General features: G+C 39.1%; 1 protein-coding gene across 1 annotated transcript in view; it reads left to right on the top strand.

The window, feature by feature from the left end:
- The window catches only part of NARS2 (asparaginyl-tRNA synthetase 2, mitochondrial), a 149811-nt gene extending 140564 nt beyond the window's left edge, over positions 1-9247 (top strand). Inside the window, exons 13-14 of the mRNA XM_043995292.1 lie at positions 2842-2868; positions 6910-9247. Of these exons, the coding sequence (XP_043851227.1) occupies positions 2842-2868; positions 6910-7054 (172 nt within the window). The 3' untranslated portion in view covers positions 7055-9247. The remainder of the gene's footprint in view (positions 1-2841; positions 2869-6909) is intronic.
- Positions 9248-25190: the final 15943 nt, after the last annotated feature.

The following is a 25190-nucleotide window of genomic DNA, read 5'->3' as shown; positions in this document are numbered from 1 at the left end:
TGATATTCAAACACAAGACTTGAAAAAATTATAAAAAGGTAAACATGGTTAAGAAGTCATGAGGAATTTAATAAGGTAAAACTTTGCATTAGCAAATGGGGAGATGATACATGTAAGTCCCAAGAATTTTATCATTGTTCAAGGCAATCTACCTAGATAGAGGGAATGGGTAAGAATCTGTTATATTGGGATGATCACACACATACACAAAAATGGAAGACTGTGAAAGATAGATGTACTGGTGAAAGGGGGAAGAAGAAGAATAGAGAAAATTATCTCAAATAAAAAGGGAGCAGAAGGAAGAGTTTTTACTGTGGAAGGGAAAATAGGGCAAGTAGACAACACTTGAACTCCACTTTCATCAGAACTAGTTCAAAGTGGGAAGTGTGTATGTATACATATGTATGTGTATTTAGATATGTATATATACACATATATACACACACAAAAACACAGCTGAGTATAGAAATCCATCTTGGGGGTAGATAGGTGGCGCAGTGGATAGAGCGCCAGCCCTGGAGTCAGGAGTACCTGAGTTCAAATCCAGCCTCAGACACTTAACACTTACTAGCTGTGTGACCCTGGGCAAGTCACTTAATCCTCATTGCCCCACCGGAAAAAAAATGTTATCACAGACAATGAAATAATATCAGTGCAGTTGTCATTCAGTTGTGTCAGATTCTTCATGACTCCGTTTTGGCGTTTTCTTGGCAAAGATACTGAAGTGCTTTGCCATTTTGTTCTGTGGCTCATTTTATAAATGAGAAAACAGGCAAATAGGATTAAGTGATTTTCTCAAAGTCACACAGGTAGTAAGTATCTCAGGTCAGATTTGAACTTATCTTCCTGTATGTGTGTGTATATATCAAATTGTATAGCATCCAAATTCTTAAAAGTTAAATGAATTACAGTAAAACTACTAATAGGGGACTTCATTTTACCCCTCCCAGAATTAGATAAGTTTAACCATAAAGTAAATAAGAAAGATATTAAGAAGATGAATGGAATTTTAGAAAAGTTAGTAATAGGCCTCTGGAAAAAAATTGAATGTGAGTAGATTGATTATCTCTTTGCATTAGATGTATTTTTGCTTTTGTTTTTTGTCTGAAAACATGATTGCTACCCCTTTTTACTACCTTTTACTTAGTTTTATATAATGCTTTCACAAAAATTAACCATGTATTAAGGCATAAAAACATCACAAATAAATGCAGAAAAGCAAAATTTTTAATGCACTCTTTTTGGACCATAATTCCACAAAAATTATATTCAATAAAAGGTCTTGGAAGCAAAGATTAAAAATTAATTGGAAATGAAATAATCTAATCCTAAAGAATGAGTGGGTGAAAGGACAAATCATAGAAACCGTCAGTAATTTCATTAAAGATAATAACAAAAATGAGATAACATAGCAAAATTTGTGGGATGCAACCAAAGCAGTAATTAGGAGAAAATTTATATCTGTAAATGTTTACATCAACAAAAGAAAGTGTGGATCAATAAATTGGATATGCAACTAAAAAAAAAAATAGAAAAAAATTTAGTCACTTAAACACTGAAAATAGAAATCCTGAAAAATCAAAGCAGAGCTTAATAAAATGGAAAGTTAAAAAAAAAAAAGCCACTGAGCTAATAAATAAAAGTAGGAGTTGTTTTATGGGAAAAAAAATCAATAAAATGGATTAGCCATTGGTTGATTTTATTTTATTTTTGCAGGACAATGGAGGTTAAGTTACTTGCCCAGGGGCACACAGCTAGTAAGTGTTAAGTGTCTGAGGCTGGATTTGAACTCAGGTACTCCAGGGCCAGTGCTCTATCCACTGCGCCATCTAGTTGCCCCCGATTTGTTTTTGTTTTTGTTTTGTTTTGTTTTGTTTTTTAGTGAGGCAGTTGGAGTTAAGTGACTTGCCCAGGGCCACACAGCTAGTAAGTGTCAAGTGTCTGAGGCCAGATTTGAACTCAGGACCTCCTGAATCCAGGGCCAGTGCTCTATCCACTTCACCACCTAGCTGCCCCCCAGGAGACCTTTCTTAATGACATAATGAAGGAAAGCATAAATCTTACCTTTCATAATGAGATTGAATTTTTATATTTCTCCTGGACTTTGTCCCATATTGAATATGTTCCCTGTGTTAAATCATAAAAGTCTAAAGTTCTTCTCTGTATCTATCTCCTCCTAACACAGTTAAGACTTTTCTTTCCATTGTTGTATCTATTTAGTAAAGTATTGAATATGATTTGTTTATGCCATAATCATATAAACAGGATAGATATGCTAATTTTTTCTAATGATGATACTTTTTAAACTTCATTATTTGATGCTATTTATATAGTGCTATTCTTATGATATTTTAAATTTTAGATTCATATAATTATTCCTACAAGAATTTTTTTTTCCTTCTGACTTGTGTCTGGGACAACAGATTCCAAAGGATCTGGTCTTGTTTTTTTTTTTTTTTTAATTTTTTGGTCTAGATCTGTCATTTCATCAGTGGAAAGAACTTCCTATGTAGAAATTGCCCCTACTCATCAGCTGAACAATTTTTCTGCAACTTATTAAAATTCTCTGGCATTTATGTAGCTTTTTAAAGTTTGCTGTGTGTTTTACACAGAGGTGACATAGCCTACTCCCACTTCCCTGAAGATTGGAGTATAGTGTCTGGAGCTTGGCCTCCTGTGACCCCAAATCCAGCACTTTTCCTCTCAGCACTCTGCCCCAGCTAGAATTTCATTTTAAGACCTCCATTGGATCCCATTGGAGCACAGAGATCAATTGATAAATAGTTGTTGATTAATGAATTGATCATTCCCTAAAAGTATTATTTTTCTTTTCTTTTACAGACTAGGACTGGCAGATACCTACCAATGGTAAGAATGTGCTGCTAATTGTTAGAAAACTTTCATTGGTTCCCTATTACATACTTGGAATACAGGCCTTCCATAATTAAGCACCCGTCTTACCCACTTTACTTCATATTACTCTTTTCCCACACACTCTTTGCTTTGCCCAGCTGAACTACTTTTTGCCTTTCAAACATAACACTGTATTTTCCCACTTTCTTGCATTTGCTCAAAATATTCCCTTTTCCTAGAACATCTTCCCTTCCCTTCTTTACTTTTTAAATTCTTGCCCAACTAAGTAATAACCCAACATCTCTCGGATGTTCTTATGTAATATTGTTCATTATAATTATCTGTGTTGACGTCTCATCCCTCTCCTGGGTTGTAAGCTACATGAGGTCAGGGACCCTGTCTGATCCAAACTTTGTATCCTGCCCCCACCCCCATCACCTCCTACTAGGTGCATAATATGTCTTTTGATGAATGAATTCTTTAGAAGTTATTTTTCACTGACTGTAGATATCAGGAGGTATTTGTTTCCAAGTTTAGGTTTAAACTAATTAACTCCATAGTACTGAGGTATCTCAGGAAAAAATATTTCCTTGTCACTAGTTCTGACTCTGGTATAACAATTCTTCCCTTCAAATAATGTAAATAAATGCAAAATATTCTTCATAAATTTATATAATTCTTTCAGAATTTAGTTTATCAACAATCTCTTGAATTCTTCCGATGTTCCTGTGCATGAAAGGACAGGAACAAATGATGTTACTACCCTTGATCCAGGGAAGAACAGGGTTCTAGAGATGAGAATAAACTAGGGTTAAGATAGGATTCTGAATCCATAGTCCACTCTCCACTGTAGCCATGCAATTATAGGACAGTGGTCATTATCGATCATCTAGATTATCCCCCTTAAATCTCATTTCACAAATTAGAAAAATGAGGCTGAGAAAGGTTTAAGTGTCTTGCCCAAAGTCTCACAGGTAGTCAGTAGCAAACCCCAAGAATCTAAGTCTTCTTATTTAAAAGACTATATTATTTCCACCATACCACTCTACCCCAACCTTGCAGTAATAGTCATTCTGGGGCAGCTAGGTGGCACAGTGGATAAAGCAACCAGCCCTGGATTCAGGAGGACCTGAATTCAAATACAGCCTCAGACACTTACTTGCTGTGTGACCCTGGACAAGTCACTTAACCCTCATTGCCCTGCAAAAACAATAAGAACAAAAAATAGTCATTCTGTTCATTGTCTTTAGCCTTACATATTGTTCCCCTTTAAGCAAACTAGTTTCCTTCATCTCATGATATTTTTTATCCGTAAAGACCTTAACTATTCATAGATAAAGTTCTATATAAGACAATTTGCATTATTGGACAAGTAAGTTTACCATTTTCATAATCTATTTGGATTATTTAGATGATTTTCCATTCTCAATTGAAATTGCAAACCATTAATATTTCCAAGTATTAGCATTTATTATCTGATTGTAAATGTTCTCTGACCAGATTTTAGTTTAGCTGTTGTTCCACCAAAACTGGAGTAGCCAGTCCAGATGTCTAAGAATTTACTCACTTCCCCATTCTTAGGCCTGCCATATGCAAATGAAATTTGGGACTGGTTTCACAAATTTCACAGCATCACTTCTATAATCTGGCTACCCTGGAAAAGAACATGACAACTGATAATCAGCTATAAATTCAGAAAACAACTTTTGTTTTGTCTCAGAAATGTATTTTCTGTTTGTCAGAGGCAAGGAAAACAAAAATCTCCTTCCTGCATCATTCTTCTGACTCAGGATTCCAAAGAATAGATATTTGCGTAAAATGATTGGCATGTTTTAGCCTCCTGGGAAAGTGACAGTTTGAGTCTTGTCAAGCTAAGGCAGTGTGGGAGCAGTAGACAATGGGAACTGCTTCTACATTCTGCCAAGCTCGGATCTTAGATGGCTGTCTCATGTCTTCTAGCCAACTCTTTGTGGGTGGCTGCTTATGTATGCTCTTTGCAATTCATCTCATTTTCTTCACTAAACCAGAATATGTCCTGTCATCCAGGCTTATTAAACTCGAGGTCAATTCAATCACCACATAGCTCATTGCCCTTGGGCTCAACATGAGGAAAGCCTTCTTAAATGAACAAATTGGGCTGCAGGAGAGAGGTGGCTGCACTGTTTAAATCTTACCTTGGTAAATGGGCATCCACTTTCCAGTGATGTTACCTAAACTAGCTTCTCACTTCATTTGTGATTCATTGTTAGTATTTCAAAAATTATATTTTTGCTAGTTATTTATAGACATGTAAACTCTTAGCATTAAGGGACCTCAGAAGCTTGTACTTGAACAAGAATCCCTTCTATATCCTTTCTAACAAATGCTCATATGTGTTCATCTGCTTAAAGAACTCACAATGTAGCCCTTCTACTTTGGCACAGCTCTGCTTGTGATGAAGTTTGTCCTTCTATTCAACCAAAATTGAGCATGGGCTTAGTGCTGAATATGAGAACAAAATGCCTTCTTTTTAATGGTTCATTTTAATTTTGACACAACAGATATTTCACAGTGAGTTATATTCCCCCAAGATGGTTAAGCAAAACCACCTAATAGCATCATTGAAACTACTAATATGGCACTCTCCACTTTTGTAGTATGCCATTTGTTGCAGAAAGGGAGGAGTACTTTAATTGAAATCATTTTAAACCAGTCGTTTTCATTTTTATTTGTCACTTCTGTGAGAGTTACCAAGAAGAAATATGAAGAATAGGACCCAGTCCTCACCCTGAAGAAGCTAATGTCCGCTAACTGTAGTGTCTGAATGAACTTTAGAACCTTCAGTTTTGCCTATTTGTGCCCAAAGTTCCATTACTCAATACTTGAAGCTTATATTTTATGTCAGAATTCCCTCCTTATGTTGTGTGCATTATCTTCTTAGCCCTGTCATACTCTAGTGCTTCAGGGACCTATAATTTCTTTGGTTTGGGTACTCCCTCCAGAGATGCAGACTGCAGCCCCCATAGATGTTAGCAGACCATCTTGACTAGTTGTGGCCAAAAAATATTTTCATTTGGTGGCCACCTCTCTGGTGATGACCCTCCCTGCATCACTGTGGGTAGGCAGGCCTTGGACAGAGATGATCAGTTCGTCAGCAGGTCTTTCAAGCTTGACAAGACCTAGCAAAGCTTGTAACTCTACTGGCATAGCCTTTGAAAGCCCAAGATTACCTCTGCTTCATGATGAGCCATCAGATTATGACTTTAGGTGAATGCTCCTCTTTAAAAAAGCATATTAATTCTATTCTGTGGCTTGTGTACTGGAGAGTAAGCTGTCTACTGGGGCTATCCATTCTCAGGATTTTCATAGGAAAATAATGTCTCCCCTCTGCACTTGGGCAATTAACCCATTCATGTATTCAGTGAACCCCATAGAGTAGCTGGAAGCAGACCCCGGGACAAAGCCAAAGTTGCATTTTATACTTGGAATTCTCCTGTGGAGAATCATTCTCTGGTTTCATAGACTGCCAGTTTCCAAAAGTGATTCTTTGCTTACATTCCGCTTTTGAGCAGAGAATTGTGAGATAGTACTGAGAGGTGATCTCTCGACAGCCCTGCAGGATTCATCGCACCCTTGTAAAATATAATACCTCTGCAGTATATTAGCCAACTTCTTTTGTACTCATTTCAGCATTGAACTATGTGACCTTGGAGATGAAAAGAATATTATTACAAGTATTCCCAAGTCTAATAAGGGAATTAATTTAAGAGAAAAGTAATTTGAAAATCTTTTCATCTCCTGCCACAAAATTCTGGTGTGTAAATACCTTAGAATGGAAAAGGGTGTTGAAATGGCTAGAGTAAAAACCTGGATGGTGGGTGGAAGGATCTGCTGGTGTTTGTCTGGGCAACCTCTGTTTCTTTCATCTGTCTATTTGGAAGAAAAAACTCATCTACCACAATAGTATGAAGAATAACAGATGATTGCAAAAATTTTTCAAAATATGAGGTGCTAAATCATAACAGCTGATATTATGAAGCATTTATAGATGATAATTCTCTGTTGTTTCAAAAACAGGTATTTGGATCTTCGTCGGTTTGGTTCTGTTCCACATGGAGGCTTTGGGATGGGATTTGAACGGTATCTACAGTGCATCTTGGGAGTTGACAACATCAAAGATGTTATCCCTTTTCCAAGGTTTCCTCATTCATGTCTTTTATAGCAAAATTTTAAAATAGAAGTATTGTATATAAAACTCATGCATGCAAGAACATGCCAATTTGTATTTTTGAAATACTGGTGAAAATTCTTACCATAAAATTTGAAATGTGCAGAGAAGAAAAAATTAAGATTTGGAGGGAAGTCTTTATACATTTAACACACAGAAAACCTACAAAATCTTGGACAAGTATGCAAAACAAGGCCTTGTCTCAAAGGGAAGAAGAAACAGAAGGAAAAAATATATACCTTCAAGATGTGAAAGGCAGGATATTAGAATGGTTTTTTTCTTAATCATCAGACCACAGCCCAAAGGTGGAGGGTATGTAAGAAAAGCCCTGATTGTTTGTTTTGCTTACCATATAACCCCTGGTAGATACCTAATATTTTAAAGTGCCATATCAAACATTCCATCCCTGTACTAGGCCTTGTGTAAAATGGGATTAAATTGGTTCTTGTGAAATTGTAATTCGTAGTTGAAATCACCTTTCTACTAAGCAAAAAAAAAATTTGTTAAATAATTTATGCACATAATTTCTTCTTTTTTGATTGTAAAAACAGAACATTATAGGTAGTAAATATTACCACTGTAACTTGGTTATATTAATTCTGGCAACAGTGTATTTCTGAATATATGGTCAGCTTTTTTTATCCTAAAACAGTTAAAAGAATTGTTCAAAGGGGCAGCTAAGGTGGCGCAGTGGATAAAGCACTGGCCCTGGAGTCAGGAGTACCTGAGTTCAAATCTGGCCTCAGACACTTAACACTTACTAGCTGTATGACCCTGGGCAAGTCACTTAACCCCAATTGCCTCACTAAAAAAACAAACAAACAAAGAATTGTTCATATAATCCTAATAATGCAATAAAATAGATTTTTTTCATGGATGTCCTGGTGAAAATGTGTCTGACTCTCTTCAGCTCTACCAAAATTCCCATCACACTTGAATTTGGAAGAAAGACTCCTCTGAGCCATAGAGTGCTATCCCTATGAAAATGGTACTAAACCTAGACTCTGGCAAGAGTCACAAAGCAAATTGCTTTTTGTGGGCTTTCCACTAATACTCACTAATTCAGTTCAGCAATGATTGAATAAGATAGAGCTCAAAGTGCAATAATGGGATAGGACACATAGACTAATAACTATCATACAAAATAATAAGTACATGAGAGATACAGAGTGCTAGGTAAGGATATTAATGGAGTCTCAAAAGTTGGTGCTAGAACCAATTAGTCTCTACTAGATTTTTCTTGAGAGCTGTATATACATATATGATAGATAAAGTCAAGCACCCTCCCTCTCTCCTTTCCCTTCACCTCCAAATTTAAAAGGATCATTTAGTCTATGCCCCTTTTCTCAATTTTCATATTCCTTAATCCTTTGAAGTGACTTCTTTATACATCAAAGTCGCTAGTGACTCCCTAGTCTTGTGCTCTTTTCTCAGTCTTCCTTAAAGTGCACCTTAAAATGTGGTATAGTAAAAAGAGTGCTGAACTTGTGGTTTGAAAACCTACATTGTCATCTAGTCTTCACTTCTTACTCACCTGTGTGACTGGAGACAAGGCTCTTCACCTTTTTGGACCAGTTTACTCATATGTAAAATGAGGGAGTTGGGGAATAGCTGATTTTTTGTTGTTGTTGTTCTCCTCCATCTCTAAATGCTTTATTTTTTTCCTGTCCATTCCCATCACCTCCCCCAGCCCAGCCCCAATTTGTGTCTGTCATTTCTTCTCACCTTTTCAATTATAATAGTATCCTTACTGACTTTTCCACTTCCAGTCTCTCTTCCAGTGCATCCTGCACACACTACATGTCTTCTAAAAGAAAAGCCACAGTCATCCCTCTTGCTCAAGTGTTTCTACCCATTGCCTGTAGAATGAAGTTCAGATGTGTTATTCTGGCACTCAAAAGCCCCAAACTCTGTTTCCAACTTTATTTCATCCTAGTACCCTAAGCATTTCCTTCCCTGAAGTAAAACTATGACTTTGTTTCCTTCTAAACGTATACCATGCTTTCCTGCCTCTATACTATTGTTTGTGCTATTTTCTTACCTATAATGCCATATCTCTGCTTCATCTGTCAAAATTGTACTCACCATCCATGGCCACACATAAATGGTACCCACTCCATGTAGACTTTCCTGATCCCCAGTATTAACTGTAACTTCCACCTCCTCTAAATGGTTTCTTGAAGTCTTTGTGTGTATGTGTGTGGGGGGGGGGGGGAGATGAGGAACAAGGGTTAAGTGACTTCCCCAGGGTCACACAGCTAGTTAGTGCCAAGTGTCTGAGGCTGGATTTGAACTCAGGTCCTCCTGAATCCAGGGCCAGTGCTTTATCTACTGCGCCACCTAGCTGCCCCCCCCTCTAGATGGTTTCTTAATTCCTTTTTTTTTATTATTATTATTATCCTCTGTAGCATAAAGCTTAATGCATTAGCATTTATTTAGGCCATACTAGTTGCTAAGCACTGTACTATGTGCTAAGCACATAGACATACAAAGACAAAAGGGAAACACTCTGCCCACAAGAAGCTTATGTTCTGGCAGGGAAAACAACATGAATATATTTAAGTGAACCCCTTTTGTGTGTAGTCAGAAAAGGAGCTTATTACAGGCTTCTGTAATAAGTTAAGTGTACGGTAATGGTTTCAAGATTCCCTTTTGACCCTCTCTCCCTTGCAATAGAATGCAACAAAAATCAGCTTATCTTTATCTTGTGGAAATTTATTTTGATTTGGGGACCCTACCTTTAGGCTGAGATTAGAAAGCCTTAGGCCCTCAGGGTCTCTCCCCCTCCTCCTCAGCTTCAGCTGAGCAGAAAAAGCCCCGTGGGCTATACAAGACCCCAGGTTAGACAGCTGGGGGGAAAGCCCCCAGCTCCCCGACCTGAGCGGAGCTATCTGAAAGATAGCCTGTTCTGAGGCACGTGAAGTGGGCATTCACCACCACCACCACCCCCCACCACCACCAGCTGCAGCTCTGGCTGGCGGATTAGCTTGGTCTGTGGGGGCGAAGGAAGCCCCAAGATTTGAGTGGAGAGAAGAAAAGGTATATATAGACCTGGGAGTTAGAGGAGGGGGGCTGACTAAAGGAGCGAGAGAAGGAGACTCGAGGACGGACTAGAGAGAGGGACTAGAGCTCAGGATGGAGCAGAGTTCGGTTTGGAAAAGATTGGAGACTAGAGCCGGGTCTGACAAGGTTATAGGCCTTAATACAAATCAGGGAAAGTGTAGTGTGCCCTGAGGCCAGAGGCGGCTAAGGCCCTGATTGTATTCAAGAAATTCGAATTGCAGTGGAAAGAGACCACAGGAAAGCAGTCAGGTTGTACACTTTATTTCCCTGTATTCCTAATTTGAAATAGTATCTCATAAATAAACTCTGCTTTGATTATTTGGTTAAGAGGCTTCTTAATCTTTAGTTTATCAGTTTGGGAGCAATGTGGTGGAACTTTATAAACGGCCCATATTAAATTAAGGAAGTCAGATAGCCAAATAGTCATAAGTCCCAGTTTAGTCCTCCAGTCAGCTTCAGCCCCCAAATTAGGCCCAGTCAAGTCAAAAATATTTCACATTTGAATGGCGACCATGAAGGGACTTACGGCCCAATTATAATTTTTCTAAATTTATCATTTTTCATATAATCATAATTTTTCATAAATCTAATTTTATATAATTTTTCCAGGTTAGTTATAGTTGTTAATAATTAATTTTTGTACAATCTGGAGACCAAAAAAAAACTTCTAAAAGGACATGGACAAACGTGGTTCAAACTGTGTAAGAAACTCCCACAGGAAGTGATGAGGCCAGGTAGCAGTGAGGTGGGGGAGAGAGGGAAGACAGGAAGACATCACCACATCCCATCATGGAGGACATCTGGATATCCATTCAAATGAACAGAAGTTCTTCTTCAAGTGGGTCCATGAACTAGAGAGATCTAGTAAATATATTTAGAGTGGGGTAAAAGCTTCCTTCCACGTCATCAGCTCACAAGTAGTACACAACTGCTTACCCCTCTCTCCTCTCCAAAGAGAACAAAACATTTCCTGGCCTTCCCTTGTTCTTTAAGTCATCTGCCTCCAATGATCCTTTGGTCCTTGCTTCCAGCTCAGAAAAAGTGTACTTCTACCATTCTTTTGGTCAGTAAGGGACTATATAAGTACTTACAAAATGAATGCAACATACTTTTTAAAGGGAGTGTCCTAGCAGCTGGAAAGATCAGGCTTCTGAGCCGAGTCTTGAAAGAGGCCAAGAATTTTGGGAGGCAGAGATGAAAAGGGATGTCATTGCAGGTATGAGAGGACCTGAACTGGAAAGGTATGAATAGAGAGGAAGAGCTTTGGAGAGATGTGGTGATAGAAACAACAATAGAGACTGTTGTTAAAAATGTTAAAAGCTAGAGCTTTTCAACTGCTGAAGCTTAAAACTATGCAAAGACTTTGGGGACACCCTGTATTTGACAACTGATTGGGTATGAGGTTGAGGTACCCAAGTGTGACTCTGGTATTGTGAGCCTGGGTAACTGGGAAGATGGTGGACCAACCCCTCAATAGTAAGAGGGAAGTTTGGAAGGAGGAGTGGGTTTGGAAGAAAACATAATGAGTGCTATTTTGGAAATGCCAAGTTTGAGATGCCTACAACATTCAGTAATGTGGAGTTGGGAGTATATATCTATGCAGTCTTTTCTTGAACAATTTTTTTGTTTGAAATGTTATCTTACAACTTAAAATTGGCTCTTAATTATTTTTTTTCTTTTACCATATTCACTCATTTTAATCAAACCAAAGTTCCATATACCATAATCAGCAACTGAAACATGAAGTATACTAAGACAAAATAGAAGTCAACATGAAGACCACTTCAGTTGAACATTTAAGTGTCTACTGTGTACAAGGGAATGAGAAGGCAAAGATCATTCAACATTTTTAAAGTACCTCCTGTATTTTCAGATATTGGGGAATACAAAGTTTGGATGTGCCAATGACCCTGCCTTCATACTCTTTATTATCTGTTGGGAGAGAGATTGTCTACTGGGAGATTTTATATAAAATAAATAATTTCATTAGGTACACACACACTCACACAAAAGTGCTATGAAGGATCCCTTATAGGTTAAAGATTCCCCCATAAGTCTTTTCATGGGGCAGCTAGGTGGCACAGTAGAGAGAGCACCAGTCCTGGAGTCAGGAGTACCTGAGTTCAAATCCGACTTCAGACACTTAACACTTACTAGCTTGTGACCCTGGGTAAGTCGCTTAACCCCAATTGCCTCACTTAAAAAAATAAAAATAAATTTAAAAAAAATTTTTTTAAATAAGTCTTTTCAGGTCATTTTTTAGAAAATTAAGAGTTTGTGGGTGAAATTTGCCAGATATAGGGGTGAAGCCAAGATGGTGGAGGAGGCAGTGACTTGCCTGAACTCTCCCTAAGACCCCTCCAAATAACTTCAGATAATGTCATAAGACAATTCCTGGAGCAGCAGAACCCACAAAAGGACAGGGTGAAGTCATTTTCCAGCCAAAGACAACTTAGAAGGTCATCAGGAAAGGTCTGTTGTACTGGGGTGAGAGTGGAGTACAGCCCAGCACAGGCCATGCCAGTGCAGATCCAACCCCAGTGCAAACCCAGCCCCAATGACTGAGGAACAGGCCTCAGGAGCCTCTGAATCAGCAGTGGAACTTATCCCACTGACAATAAGGGGGTCAAACAGTTGGCCAGAAGGAAATTACAGGGGTCTCTTTGCTAGCACTGAGGCAGGACTCTTGTTTTGCCCATACTCAGATCCAGGTCATATTTTGGGGTGATGGTAACAGGTGGGGGAGGAGCACAAGCACACAAGAGCTTACAGCCATGGTGGAGCAGTTCTCTGTTCATAATTCCAGGGCAGAAAAGCAGGCCTGTGGTTGCTTGCAGATCAGAGCACAGGCCAGAAGAGTAGTAAACATACCTCTCCTTAAATCATAACACATTGGAAGAACTAAAGACTTAGAAATTCCTAAAAGTATCTCAGAGAACAGCTGCTCAAACCCCTTGAAGCTTGGGACAGTGCGTCCTCCACCCTGGAAGCAGTGCCCCACTCTAACAAAGAGTTAAAAGGCAAGAAATAGGCAAGAAAATGAGCAAAAAGAAAAAAATGCTGACCCTAGAAAGTTTCTGTGGTGACAAGGAGAATCAAAATACACCAGAAGAATATAACAAAGTCAAAGCTCCTACATCCAAAGCTTCCAAGAAAAATATGAATTGGTTTCAGACCATAGAAGTGTTCAAAAAGGACTTTCAAAATAAAGTAAGAGAGGTAGAGAAAAAAATGGAAAGAGGAATAAGAGTGATGCAAGAAAATCATGAAAAAACTCAATAGCTTGGTAAAGGAGACAAAAGAAATACTGAAGAAAATAACACCTTAAAAAATAGACTGGGGCAAATGGTAAAAGAGGTACAAAAAGCCAATGAGGAAAAGAATGCCTCGAAAAGCTGAATTGGCCAAATGGAAAAGGAGGTACAAAAGCTCTCTGAAGAAAATAATTCCTTAAAAAAATAGGATTGAGGGGGCAGCTACATGGTGCAGTGGATAAAGCACAGTCCCTTGATTAAGGAGGACCTGAGTTCAAATCCTGCCTTAAACACTTGACACTTACTAGCTGTGTGACCCTGGGCAAGTCACTTAACCCTCATTGCCCTGGAAAAAAATTAAAAATTAGGATTGAGCAATTGGAAGCTAATGACTTTATGACAAATCAAGAAGCAATAAAGCAAAACCAAAAGAATGAAAAAAACAGAAGGCAATGTGAAATATCTCATTGGAAAAACAACTGACATGGAAAATGGATCCAGGAGAGATAATTTGAAAATTATTGGACTACCTGAAAGCCATGATCAAAAAAAGAGACTGGATATCATCTTCAGGAAACTATTGGGGCAGCTAGGTGGCGCAGTGGATAAAGCATCAGCCCTGGATTCAAGAGGACCTGAGTTCAAATTTGGCCTCAGACACTTGACACTGATTAGCTGTGTGACCTTGGGCAAGTCATTTAACCCTCATTGCCCCACCAAAAAAAAGGAAATAAAGAAAAGAAACTATCAGGGGGCAGCTAGGTGAAGTGGATAGAGCACTGGCCCTGGATTCAGGAGGACCTGAGTTCAAATCTGGCCTCAGACACTTGAGATAACTAGACACTGTGACTTGCCCAGAATCACACAGCTATTCGTGTGTGTGCGTGTGTAAAATATATATGTTTGCATATATGTATATATATATATATAATTTTTTTTACATCATCTATTTGCATGAATTTAATATCAAAGAATTAAGAGGAGGGATGATAGAAGGGAGGGGAGATTGGGGGAGGAGGCAGTCGGGAGCAAAACACTTGAGGAGGGACAAGGTGAAAGAAGATAGAAAATAGAGTGTCACGGGAAGGAAAAGGATGGAGGGAAATACAGTTAGCAATAAAAACTGTGAAAAAAAAATCTGACACAAGTTTGTATGATAAAGTCTTCATTTCTCAAACATATAGAGAACTGAGTCAAATTTGTTAAAGTAAGAGCCATTCCCTAATTGATAGATGATCAAAAGATATGAATTTTTCAAATGAAATAAAGCTACCTATAGCCATATTTTTTTAAATGCTTTAATTCACTATTGATTGGAGAGATGCTAGTCAAAACAATCCTGGGTACTACCTCATACCTATTGGATTGGAGGAAAATGACGAATGTTGTAGATGATATGGGGAAAATGAAACATTAATGCATTCTTGGTGAAGTTGTAAACTGATTCAAACATTCCATAGAGCAGTTTGGAACTATGGCCAAAGGGCTATAAAACCATGTATACTCTTTGACCTAATAATACCTCTACTAGGGGCAGCTAGTTGGTGCAGTGGATAGAGCACCCGCCCTGGATTCAGGAGGACATGAGTTCAAATTCGGACTCAAAGACTTAACACTTACTAGCTGTGTGACCCTGGGCAAGTCACTTAACCCTCATTGCCTCACCCCCCAAAAAAAACAACAACAACAACAAAAATACCTCTACTAGGTCAGTATCCAAAAAGAGATGAAAAGTTGAATTCGAAATTGAGATGCCCATCAATTGGGGAATGACTGAACAAATCCTGAGATGAGATTGTGATGGAACACTGTTGTGCTAAGAAATGATGAGCAGGATGCTATCAGAAAAACCTGAAAAGACCTACATGAGCTGATGCAAATTGAAATGTACTGTATACAAAGTAACAGCAATAGTGTAAGATGATCAGCTGTGAATGACAGCTATTTTCAGCAATACAATGATCGACGACAACTCTGAAGGACATATGAAAAATGCAATCCATCTCCAGAGAAAGAACTGATGGTGTCTGAATACAGATTGAAGCATAATTTTTTTTAGTTCCTTTTTCTTAAGTTTTTTTTTGTCTGTTTTCTTTCACAGCCTGACTAATATGGAAATATTTTGCATGACTACACATGTATAACTTATATTGAATTGCTTGTATTCTTGGGGGGGAGGGGTTTGGGGAGGGAGGGAGGAAGAAAATTTGGAATGCAAAGTTTTAAAAATTGACATTAAAAATTGTTTTTACATGTAATTTGGGGAAATTTTCTAAATAAATGGGGGAAAAGAGAATTTTCTGTTTATTGAATATCTCTGAGGAACTTTCACACCTGTCTTCTCAATTTGTAGAACAAGAGGAAGGGTCAGCAAAAAGCATTTGTTGTCCCAATTCATAATCATTCCTGAATATGCAGCAGAACCTCTGACTCACAATACCCAGAAAAGAAAGTGTTCACTGGCCCCACTTCCATAACACTTTATGCTGACACTTTGCTGAGAGAGCACAGTGGGAAGGTTGTAATCAGAAATATCTGGGTTCAAATCTTACCTCTGACATTTACTATCTAGGTGACCTGGGGCAAGTCACTTAGTCTCTCAATCTCAGTTTTCTCATCTGTAAAATGAAGGAGATAGAATTGATGACCTCTAAAGTTCCTTCCTGCTCTCAGTCTATGATCCTATGATGTTCCATTTTGATGCCAGTGTGTAGTACTGTGCCCTTAAAAATGACTGCCTGAGATTGAAACTAGATTTTTTTTTTTAATTTTAAATTTAAAAAGGGGGTGTGCAGGGGCAGCTAGATGGCGCAGTGGATAGAGCACCGGCCCTGGAGTCAGGAGTACCTGAGTTCAAATCCAACCTCAGACACTTAACACTTACTAGCTATGTGACCCTGGGCAAGTCACTTAACCCCAATTGCCTCACTTTAAAAAAAAAAAAAAGTATATGTGATGAATGCCCCCCCAAAACAATTTTATCTAGAGAAAATTTGATTCTTTTTAATAAACAGCAAGATAGCTTTCCACTAACATTGTCCTAAGCATAAAAGGAATTGTTTGTATTATATAGGGTTTGTTGTTCAGTCATATCAGACCCTTTGTGATCCTATTTGGGGTTTTCTTGGCAAAGATACTGGAGTGATTTGCCATTTCCTTCTCCAGCTCAATTTACAGATGAGGAAACTGCAGCAAAAAGAGTTAAGTGACTTTCCCAGGGTCACACAGCTAGTAAGAGGCCAGATCTGAACTCAGGTCTTCCTGATTCCATGCCCAGTGCTGTATCTACTGCACCACTTTGTTGCCCTTCATATAAATTTACATACAGGATTACCAAGCCCTATGCAATAAAACAGCTTCAAATGGAACTTGCAGATAATGTTGGAAAAAGAATCATCTATATGTCTGAAGACATTGGCCATGAGAAACTAATATCTTATTTTACATTGCAAGTAGATGAAGTAACAGATATAGTTAAAGATGTTTATTTAATTACAGGAGTACGAAATGTTGCAACTGACATTCTATTGATAACAATGCCACATCAAGAGAAAAGTTTAATATAATTTGATAGATGGGGGGGGTGCTGCATGGTTTGTCAAGGCTTTTTGTTTGTTTTTGGTAGAGTTTTTTGATGAGGCAATCAGGGTAAAGTGACTTTCCCAGGGTCACACAGCTAGTAAGAGGCCAGATCTGAACTCAGGTCTTCCTGATTCCATGCCCAGTGCTCTATCTACTGCACCACTTTGTTGCCCTTCATATAAGTTTACATACAGGATTACCAAGCCCTATGCAATAAAGCAGCTTCAAATGGAACTTGCAGATAATGTTGGGAAAAGAATCAGGGTTAAGTGACTTTCCCAGGGTCCCACAGCTAGTGTCAAGTGTCTGAGGTCAGATTTGAACTCAGGTTCTCCTGACTCCAGGGCTGTGCTACCCAGCTGCCCCAGTTTGTCAAGTTTTATGAGAATAATCAATCAACTTTGTAAAAAAGCCTATTAAAAGAAAACCCTTTACAAAATTGTGTGACAACATTGAGACAGAGAACAAAACACCTCTGTTACTTGAAAACACTGTTTTTGTTATACCAAAGTAATTCAAAGGATGTTTGAGCTAAAATAATTTGACATTTTTCTTAGTGTTAATAACAAATATGAAACACATTTATTATATAACAAATTTCCTCCTGAAACTTGTGTATTTAGGAAGATGGTGTTTGTTAAACCAAATATTCTAAATAAATGTAAGAACCTCAAATTTGTACTCTGATCAAGAAAAAAAGAAAAATTACATTTAAGAAAAAGTTACAACTATGGACAGAAAATTTGCAAAATAGTATTTTAAGATATTCCCTAACTTTGAAAGTAGCTACCCTACAAATGAAAAAGAATAAAGCAAAAACTTTCTTAGTCACCTGACCAATCACAGAAGCAATTCTCATTTTATCTTAAAAACCAAAATATTTCTAAATATGAATGAATAAGGAACACATTTGCCATGGACAGTATAATACACCAGGCCTTATTCCATCAAAATGTAAACAATTCATAAATTTATTTTGTGTACATTGAAACAAGTATTTAAACCTGAATATCTTTATTGGTGATTAAAAAGTGCCGTGTTTATCAAACAATACAAATTCCATAACCGTGTAGTTCCCCATTTGTGGGGAGCAGTTTTCTTCTGTCTCTATTATAAAGACAATTTTGATCTTGATTAAAGATTGAAAAAATACCAGATTTTGTGGAACTTGATGCTGAAAAACCAGTCCAACGAGCACATTAAAACTATTATCATTGGGGCAGCTAGGTGGCGCAGTGGATAGAGCACCAGCCCTGGAGTCAGGAGTACCTGAGTTCAAATCCGGCCTCAGACACTTAACACTTACTAGCTGTGTGACCCTGGGCAAGTCACTTAACCCCAATTGCCTCACTAAAATAAAAAAATAAAAACTATTATCATTATGCTTACTATTTGTATCATTTATAAATATGAAAATTATAAATGAATTTATCATTTTAACAATATTGTATTTTGATATTTGTGTTGATAAAATTGTAATAATTTATTTTTAACAATATTCCAGAGTTGTATAGATTATTTCATGAAAAATGGGAGGAGGAGGATTTTTTAGAGGAGAGGTTTTGTTAAATCAAGTTCAGAAGCCACTATCTTAGGAAAGAAGAAAACAAGTATTTGTTAAGTGCCAACTATGTACCAGACACTGAGCTAAGTACTTTAAAAATACTACGTCGGAGGCAGCTGGGTGGCACAGTAGATAGAGCACCGGCCCTGAAGTCAGGAGGATCTGAGTTCAAATCTGGCCTCAGACACTTACTAGCTGTGTGACTCTGGGCAAGTCACTTAACTCTCATTGCACTGCAAAAAAAATGACCCAGCCCAAATTAAGCATACATCCCCCTTTTTTTTTCTCCCATCCCCACTCCAAGGACTATACTATGAAGACACAGAATTACCTTCCACACAGCAATAGGAACAACCTGGTATTTTGGCTTGCTCAGCAAGGACCTGTCAGAAGCCACATCCTACATGTTACTTGGAAGAATCTAATCCTCATCAGTTTAAATGCTCCCTCCATTGTTCACATCACAATCTCATCACTTTCTTCTGTGTAATTCTCACTCCCTTCTGTGTAATTCTCACTCCTCCATGACTTCCCATAGAGAATCTACTTAATCCACTGAAGGCCTTACCCTGTATGGTTGTTTTATTTTCTGCAAAAGAGCAAATGTAGCTCTCAGGCAATCCACCTATTCTCACATTCTCTATGACAACCTTATTTTAGTCAGACATGCCTTCAATGATGCTTTGTACACCACTCCCGGGCAAGCCATTAACATCTAGAGTTTCACATTAATATTTATATTTTTGATTTGTACATAGTAAGACATGACCAAAATGTGGGTATTAGAGATCCAACAGAGACTGTTTGTCTCAATCTACCTTTAGATTTTGAAGCACTCCTGCTTTAGGTTACTATAGTCAAGCATTCTTATATGATTAGTCTCCTTTGTAATTCAATTTATTTTATGCTCTTAAAAGCATGATTCTGAGAAGGTGGCCATAAGCTACCCCAGACTGCCTGCCAAAGGGCATCCATGACACAGAACAGGTTAAGAATCCCCCACTATAGGGGCAGCTAGGTGGCACGGTGGGTAGAGCACCAGCCCTGGATTCAGGAGGACCTGAGTTCAAATCTGGCCTCAGACCCTTGACACTTACTAGCTGTGTGACCTTGGGCTAGTCACTTAACCCCAATTGCCTCACACACACAAAAAAAAAAGAACCAAAAGAATCCCCCACTATAGATCAAAGCTACCTGGCTAGATTGCTACAGTTTAAAAAGGCCTTTTAAAAAATGTTCCCAGAATCCTATCTGCTTAGTAAGACTGAACTGGTAAGAAATGTGTGCTGTTTCTTTTGGCTCCTAAGCAGTGTTTATGTGTAGTCTGCAATCTGAAGTATGCTCTGTAAATAATATGTGGGAGAAAGGGGTGGGGTTTGATGAATTCCTCACAACTCTTAATCTAATAAAGAGATGAAGAAAAAGGCTGTTTAGAAATCATTTAGAAAGCAATCAGTTTTCTATAAAACCATCCTGGAAGAATGGAAAAGCACTGAACTCTAGTATTTACCACTGTGCTTCTCCAGCCTCAGCATTTCACCATGGTCAGTGTAGCACTGGTGTTGCAAGCATGGGGTAACATGAGGAGGTGGTGCAATAGCCTGGGTCCTTCCTTGCTCAGTCATCCAGACACCTGATCCACCATTTGTTTTGGAATCTACGTGGCATTTCTAAATACATTAGTGATACACATCCCTGGCGCATCCTTGACACAGGAACCAAGATTTTAAATGTTTTCTCGTATCCTTTGTTAATACAACACGTTTATTAAACACAACCTATGTGCCAAGCACTGGGCTAGGCCCCTGGGTGAGGTACAAAATTTAGAAAAATAGAGGTGTTTTTACATAGCTTTCACCTATATTATCTCATATGAGCCTTACAAAAACCCTGTGAGGTTGTAAGTGCTACAAATATCATTGTATAGAGGAAGAATCTGAGGCTTAGGAGGTAAAGTGACTTGGTCATGGTCACACAGCCACTAAGTGATGGAGATAGGATCTGAACCCAGGTCTTTCTGCCTGGATGTACAGCAGAACATCAGGGCATATGGATGTTCAAGGAGGACTAGCCCCTTACCGACCCCTTTTCAGGGCTGCACATGCACCTTTGGGGTCCACCTGACACTCAACTCTCTCCTGTGGCTCCAAGAAGCTGTTAGCATCCACAGTGGTCACACTTCATTAAGCCAAGCTGAGGGTTACTGACAGGCCAGAAACCCACAGGAGAGTTATGGAGGTATCTACCCCAAGCATGTCAAGACTTTCCCCAGTGGAATGAGCAGGCAAGAACAATTTGTCCCAATGGCCTTAGCCATGACAGCAGCCGAAACAGGCACTGCAGACTGCTTAGAGCTTGGTCAGACATCAAAGGTGCCAAAGTCAAACACTGCATCCTGGGCCATCGACAGTCATCCTGACTTTTGTCCTGCCACTGGACTTCACTAACTGTGGATGAGAGGGAGACTGATGACTTTATGCAACTCTACTTCACTCAAATCCAATTCAGACACGTCGGCACATCACCCGGTGATATCATTGGTCATCTTCAAGAACAAAAGACAGAAGGGGCAGCTAGGTGACGCAGGGGATAAAGCACCAGCCCTGGATTCAGGAGAACTTTGGTTCAAATCTGGCCTAAAACACTTGACACTTACTAGCTGTGTGACCCTGAGCAAGTCACTTAATCCTCATTGGCCCCAACAACAAAAAAAGAACAAAAGACAGACAAAATAAGCAAACAACAGCACTCTACACTATGCCACACTACCAGCCTTCAGGAGCTTATAATCTAATTAGAGACAAAGTGTCAATATATAGAGTTTTCACTCACAGAATTGCACTGTAAGTGCATTATTGTTATCCAGTCGCCACTGATTCTTCGTGACCCCATTTGGAGTTTTCTTGGCAAAGATACTGGAGTGGTTTGCCATTTCCTTCTCCAGCTCATTTTATGGATGAGGAAACTGAGGCAAATAAGGTTAAGTGATTTGCCCAGGGTCACATAACTAGTAAGTACCTGAGGCCACATTTGAACTCAGGAAGATGAATCTTCCTACCTTCAGTCCTGGCACTCTATCCACTGTGCCGCCTAGCCTGTCCTAAAGCTGTGAGTGCATTAGAGATATACAAAACAAAATTCTGTGTGTTTAAGGTTGTTGACCTTAAATCAGCAGAGGTAAGGAGCCAAAGCAGCAATTATTCAACAGTTATTTTTGTGCCTTGTCTTTAGGGCCACTTAAGGTCAAGTCAAGTCTGTAAGTTTATTGTGCCAGGCACTGTGCTAAACATGGGAATAGAAATACAAGCAGAGGGGCAGCTAGGTGGCACAGTGGATAAAGCACCAGCCCTAGATCCAGGAAGACCTGAGTTCAAAACCCTCATTGCCCCACAAAAAAAAAAAAGAAAGAAATACAAGCAGAAAGGAAAACATTCCCTGCCCTCAAGTTGCTTACATTCTAATAGGGGAAAACAACATATAAAAAGGCGTGAAAGGGGCCGCTAGGTGGTGCAGTGGATAGAGTACCGGCCCTGAAGTCAGGAGGACCTGAGTTCAAATCTGGCCTCAGACACTTGACACTTACTAGCTGTGTGACCCTGGACAAGTCACTTAACCCCAATTGCCTCTCACACACAAAAAAAAGGAATTAAAGTGTCTTTTAAAAATAAATAAATAAATAATTAAAGGGGTGAGAGGGAAGAGATAAAGGTATCTGTTGTAGGGACATTGTTGAGAAAGTCAGTCAGGAGCCCAGCCTAGAGAGGGATGATGACAAGGCTGACCTAGGCATCCTCCTTAAAATTGAGGCTGTGGGAGGAGCCAGCCAATCAGAGGGAGAGGTCACACAGGTGGAGGGTATTTTTGAGAATGTGAAGTTCAGAGATCTAAGTGAGTTTCCAGGGAAGAGGAATGGAATAAGCATTTATTTAATTTTTAAAAAAAATTTTTGTGCAGGACAATGAGGATTAGTGACTTGCCCAGGGTCACATAGCTTATAAGTAGTAAGTGTCAGAGGCTGGATTTGAACTCAGGTCCTCCTGAATCCAGGGCTATTGCTCTATCCACTGCACCATCTAGCTGCCCATAAGCATTTATTTAAAAGAGCCTACTCAGTGCCAGGCACGGTGCTAAACACTTTCCAAATATCTCATTTGATCCTGACAACCGGGTGAAGTAGGTTTCTGGGGCACTGTAGGAAAAAGGTCCGGGAGAAAAGACAAGTGCATCCTGGAGAGGAATGAAAATATTGGGTGGTCTGGGCATCCTCCCAGACAACTGGATTACCTATTTGTGGATAATGGGCTTTAGTCATACAGAGCTCATTTTGCTTCTAATTCACTGGGTTTCCTAAGGGATTAATTGAATTGCATCCTTGTTGTTTAAGAGCTTTTGGAATTGAGGAAATGACACTGAAAGGATATAAATGAAATAGAAAGATAGGGAACTTTGCACTAAAAGAATCCATTGTCCTGAGCCTCAAAAGTTAAATAGATTAATTGCAGAACTGACACTGAACAGGATCTGTTATTGCCTAGGCGGAGCACAGGAAGGATGAGTATAGGAGGGTGGGGGCAGGGAAAGAGAGAGAAAAGCTCCACTGCAGAGCAGGGCAAGAAAAAAGAAATGGAAGCACCAGAACAGTGAATGGGCTTACAGAAGAACTCTCTGCTGGGAGTCAATAGATGTATGATCTTGGACAAGTCACTTTCCTCTCAGGGCCTCAGTTTTGTTATATGGAAAGCAGGGCCATCATGTGCAACAAGTAAGAACATATTTGTGAAAATTCTTTGTGGGCCCTAAAGCACTATATAAAAGTAAGTTCCTAATCATATTTTGTAGATAATTATACTTGTCCTCCATGGCCCTCCTAGCGTTATGATTATCAAATGAGAGAATAGATATGAAACCACCTTGAAAATGTTAAAAGCACAATCCTGATGTAAGTAGTTCTGCATTTTTTTCTCAAAACTTATATGAATATGTGTAATCTTTGGGTTTTGAAGGTGATGTTTCTGAATAGATTATGCTGAAATTTCTGAACAGCTCCTAGGAGTCTTGGTAATTACAAATAAAATTCCCCTATGACCAATTAAAAGAATATAAAGATGATGTTTCTGATAGTGATGGCTATGGGTGTACAGGTCTAGCTGGAAAGACTAGTGTAGAGATTGCTAACAGCTCACTTTTGACCTCCTCACTCAACCAGAACTGTTCTCTGTAAAGTTACCAATGATCTGTTAATTACCAAATCTGTGTGACCTTTTCTCAGTCTGCAGCACATGACACAGCATCACTTCTTGTTGGACACTCTCCCCCTTAGGCTTTTGTGACACTGCTTTCTCTTGGCCCCACACCTACCTGTCTCCAAGTCTCCTCAGCTGAATCATCATCCTTTGTCCCACCCCTGAACTGTGGGTATATCCCAGGGCTCTGTCCTAAACTTTCTTTTCTTCTTTCTCTATTCTCTCTTAAAGATCTCATCAGCTTTCATGGGTTCGACTAGCATCTCAATGAAAATGACTCCCAGATCTAGATATCCAGCCCTAAGCACTGATTCCTAATCTCCAGCTGCCATTTGGACATTTAGAGCTAGATGTCCCATTGGTCCATTTCTTGAATTCCCTCTTTCTGTTAACATCCATCACTCAGGTTTATAGACTCAGTCACCCTCCACTCTTTTCTCTCACCCCTCACAATCAGTTGTCAAGTCCCGTCTGTTTTACCTCCAAAACATATCATATGCATCTTGTCTCCAGTGCATCCTCCACAACATATTTCACAATTGTCCCCTTCTCTCCACTCATATACACTCCTCCCCCAAGCCCCACCCCCACCCCTTGCTTGGAGTGGCCTCTTAATTGGTTTCCTTGCCTCCAGAGCATCTCCAACCCAACCCACCCTCCACACACCTGCCAAAGGGACTTTGAGAAAGCACAGGTCTGCCCTCCCCTGTTCAAAAAGCCCCAGCTCTTGCCTCAAGGATAACACATAAACTCCTCTGACATTTCAGGCCCTTCCCAGGCTTATTCTACTTTACTCTTCTCACGTTCAACATTCTAGTTAAACTGGCCTGCCTTTTGTTCCTAAAACAAGCCATAAGCTCTCCTACCTCTGAGCTCTTGAACAGGCATTCCCCTGTGCCCAGAATACACTTCCTCCTCACCACTGCCTCTTCGGGCCCCCAACTCTAGTCAACCATGAACTCACATACAGGGATGCCATCCAGAGCCCCTCAATTGCTAGCATCCTCCCTTCAGAAATTATTTTGTATAGATTTTACATTTCATTTTCCACCTGCAAGAGAATGCCAAATTCCTCTTTGAGAATTCCTCTTTGTCTTTTTAGCTCGTGCCCAACACGATGCCTGACATCATACATAGGTGCTTAGTGCAATTTGGTAAATGAAAGAATAAACCTCAGGTGGTTTCTGAAACACATACCTAAAACGTTTTACATAATCATACATGTATAGCCCATATCTGATTGCTTACTCCCTCAGAGAGGAGAGAGGGGAGGGAGGGAAGAAGGAATAAAAATTGGAACTCAAAACTAAAACTAAAAATGTTTATTACTTTAAAAAAAAAGATACATCCCTAAAACTTTTTAGCCAAAATAAGAGTGAATTTTTTAGCTGTATTCTTTAACAGACAAATGTACTGGGTCTAAA

Source organism: Dromiciops gliroides, chromosome 3 (genome assembly GCF_019393635.1).
Source record: "Dromiciops gliroides isolate mDroGli1 chromosome 3, mDroGli1.pri, whole genome shotgun sequence".
NCBI lineage: Eukaryota > Metazoa > Chordata > Mammalia > Microbiotheria > Microbiotheriidae > Dromiciops > Dromiciops gliroides.
The sequence above is the reverse complement of the archived record's forward strand: the minus strand, read 5'-3'. Positions and strand labels throughout refer to the sequence as shown.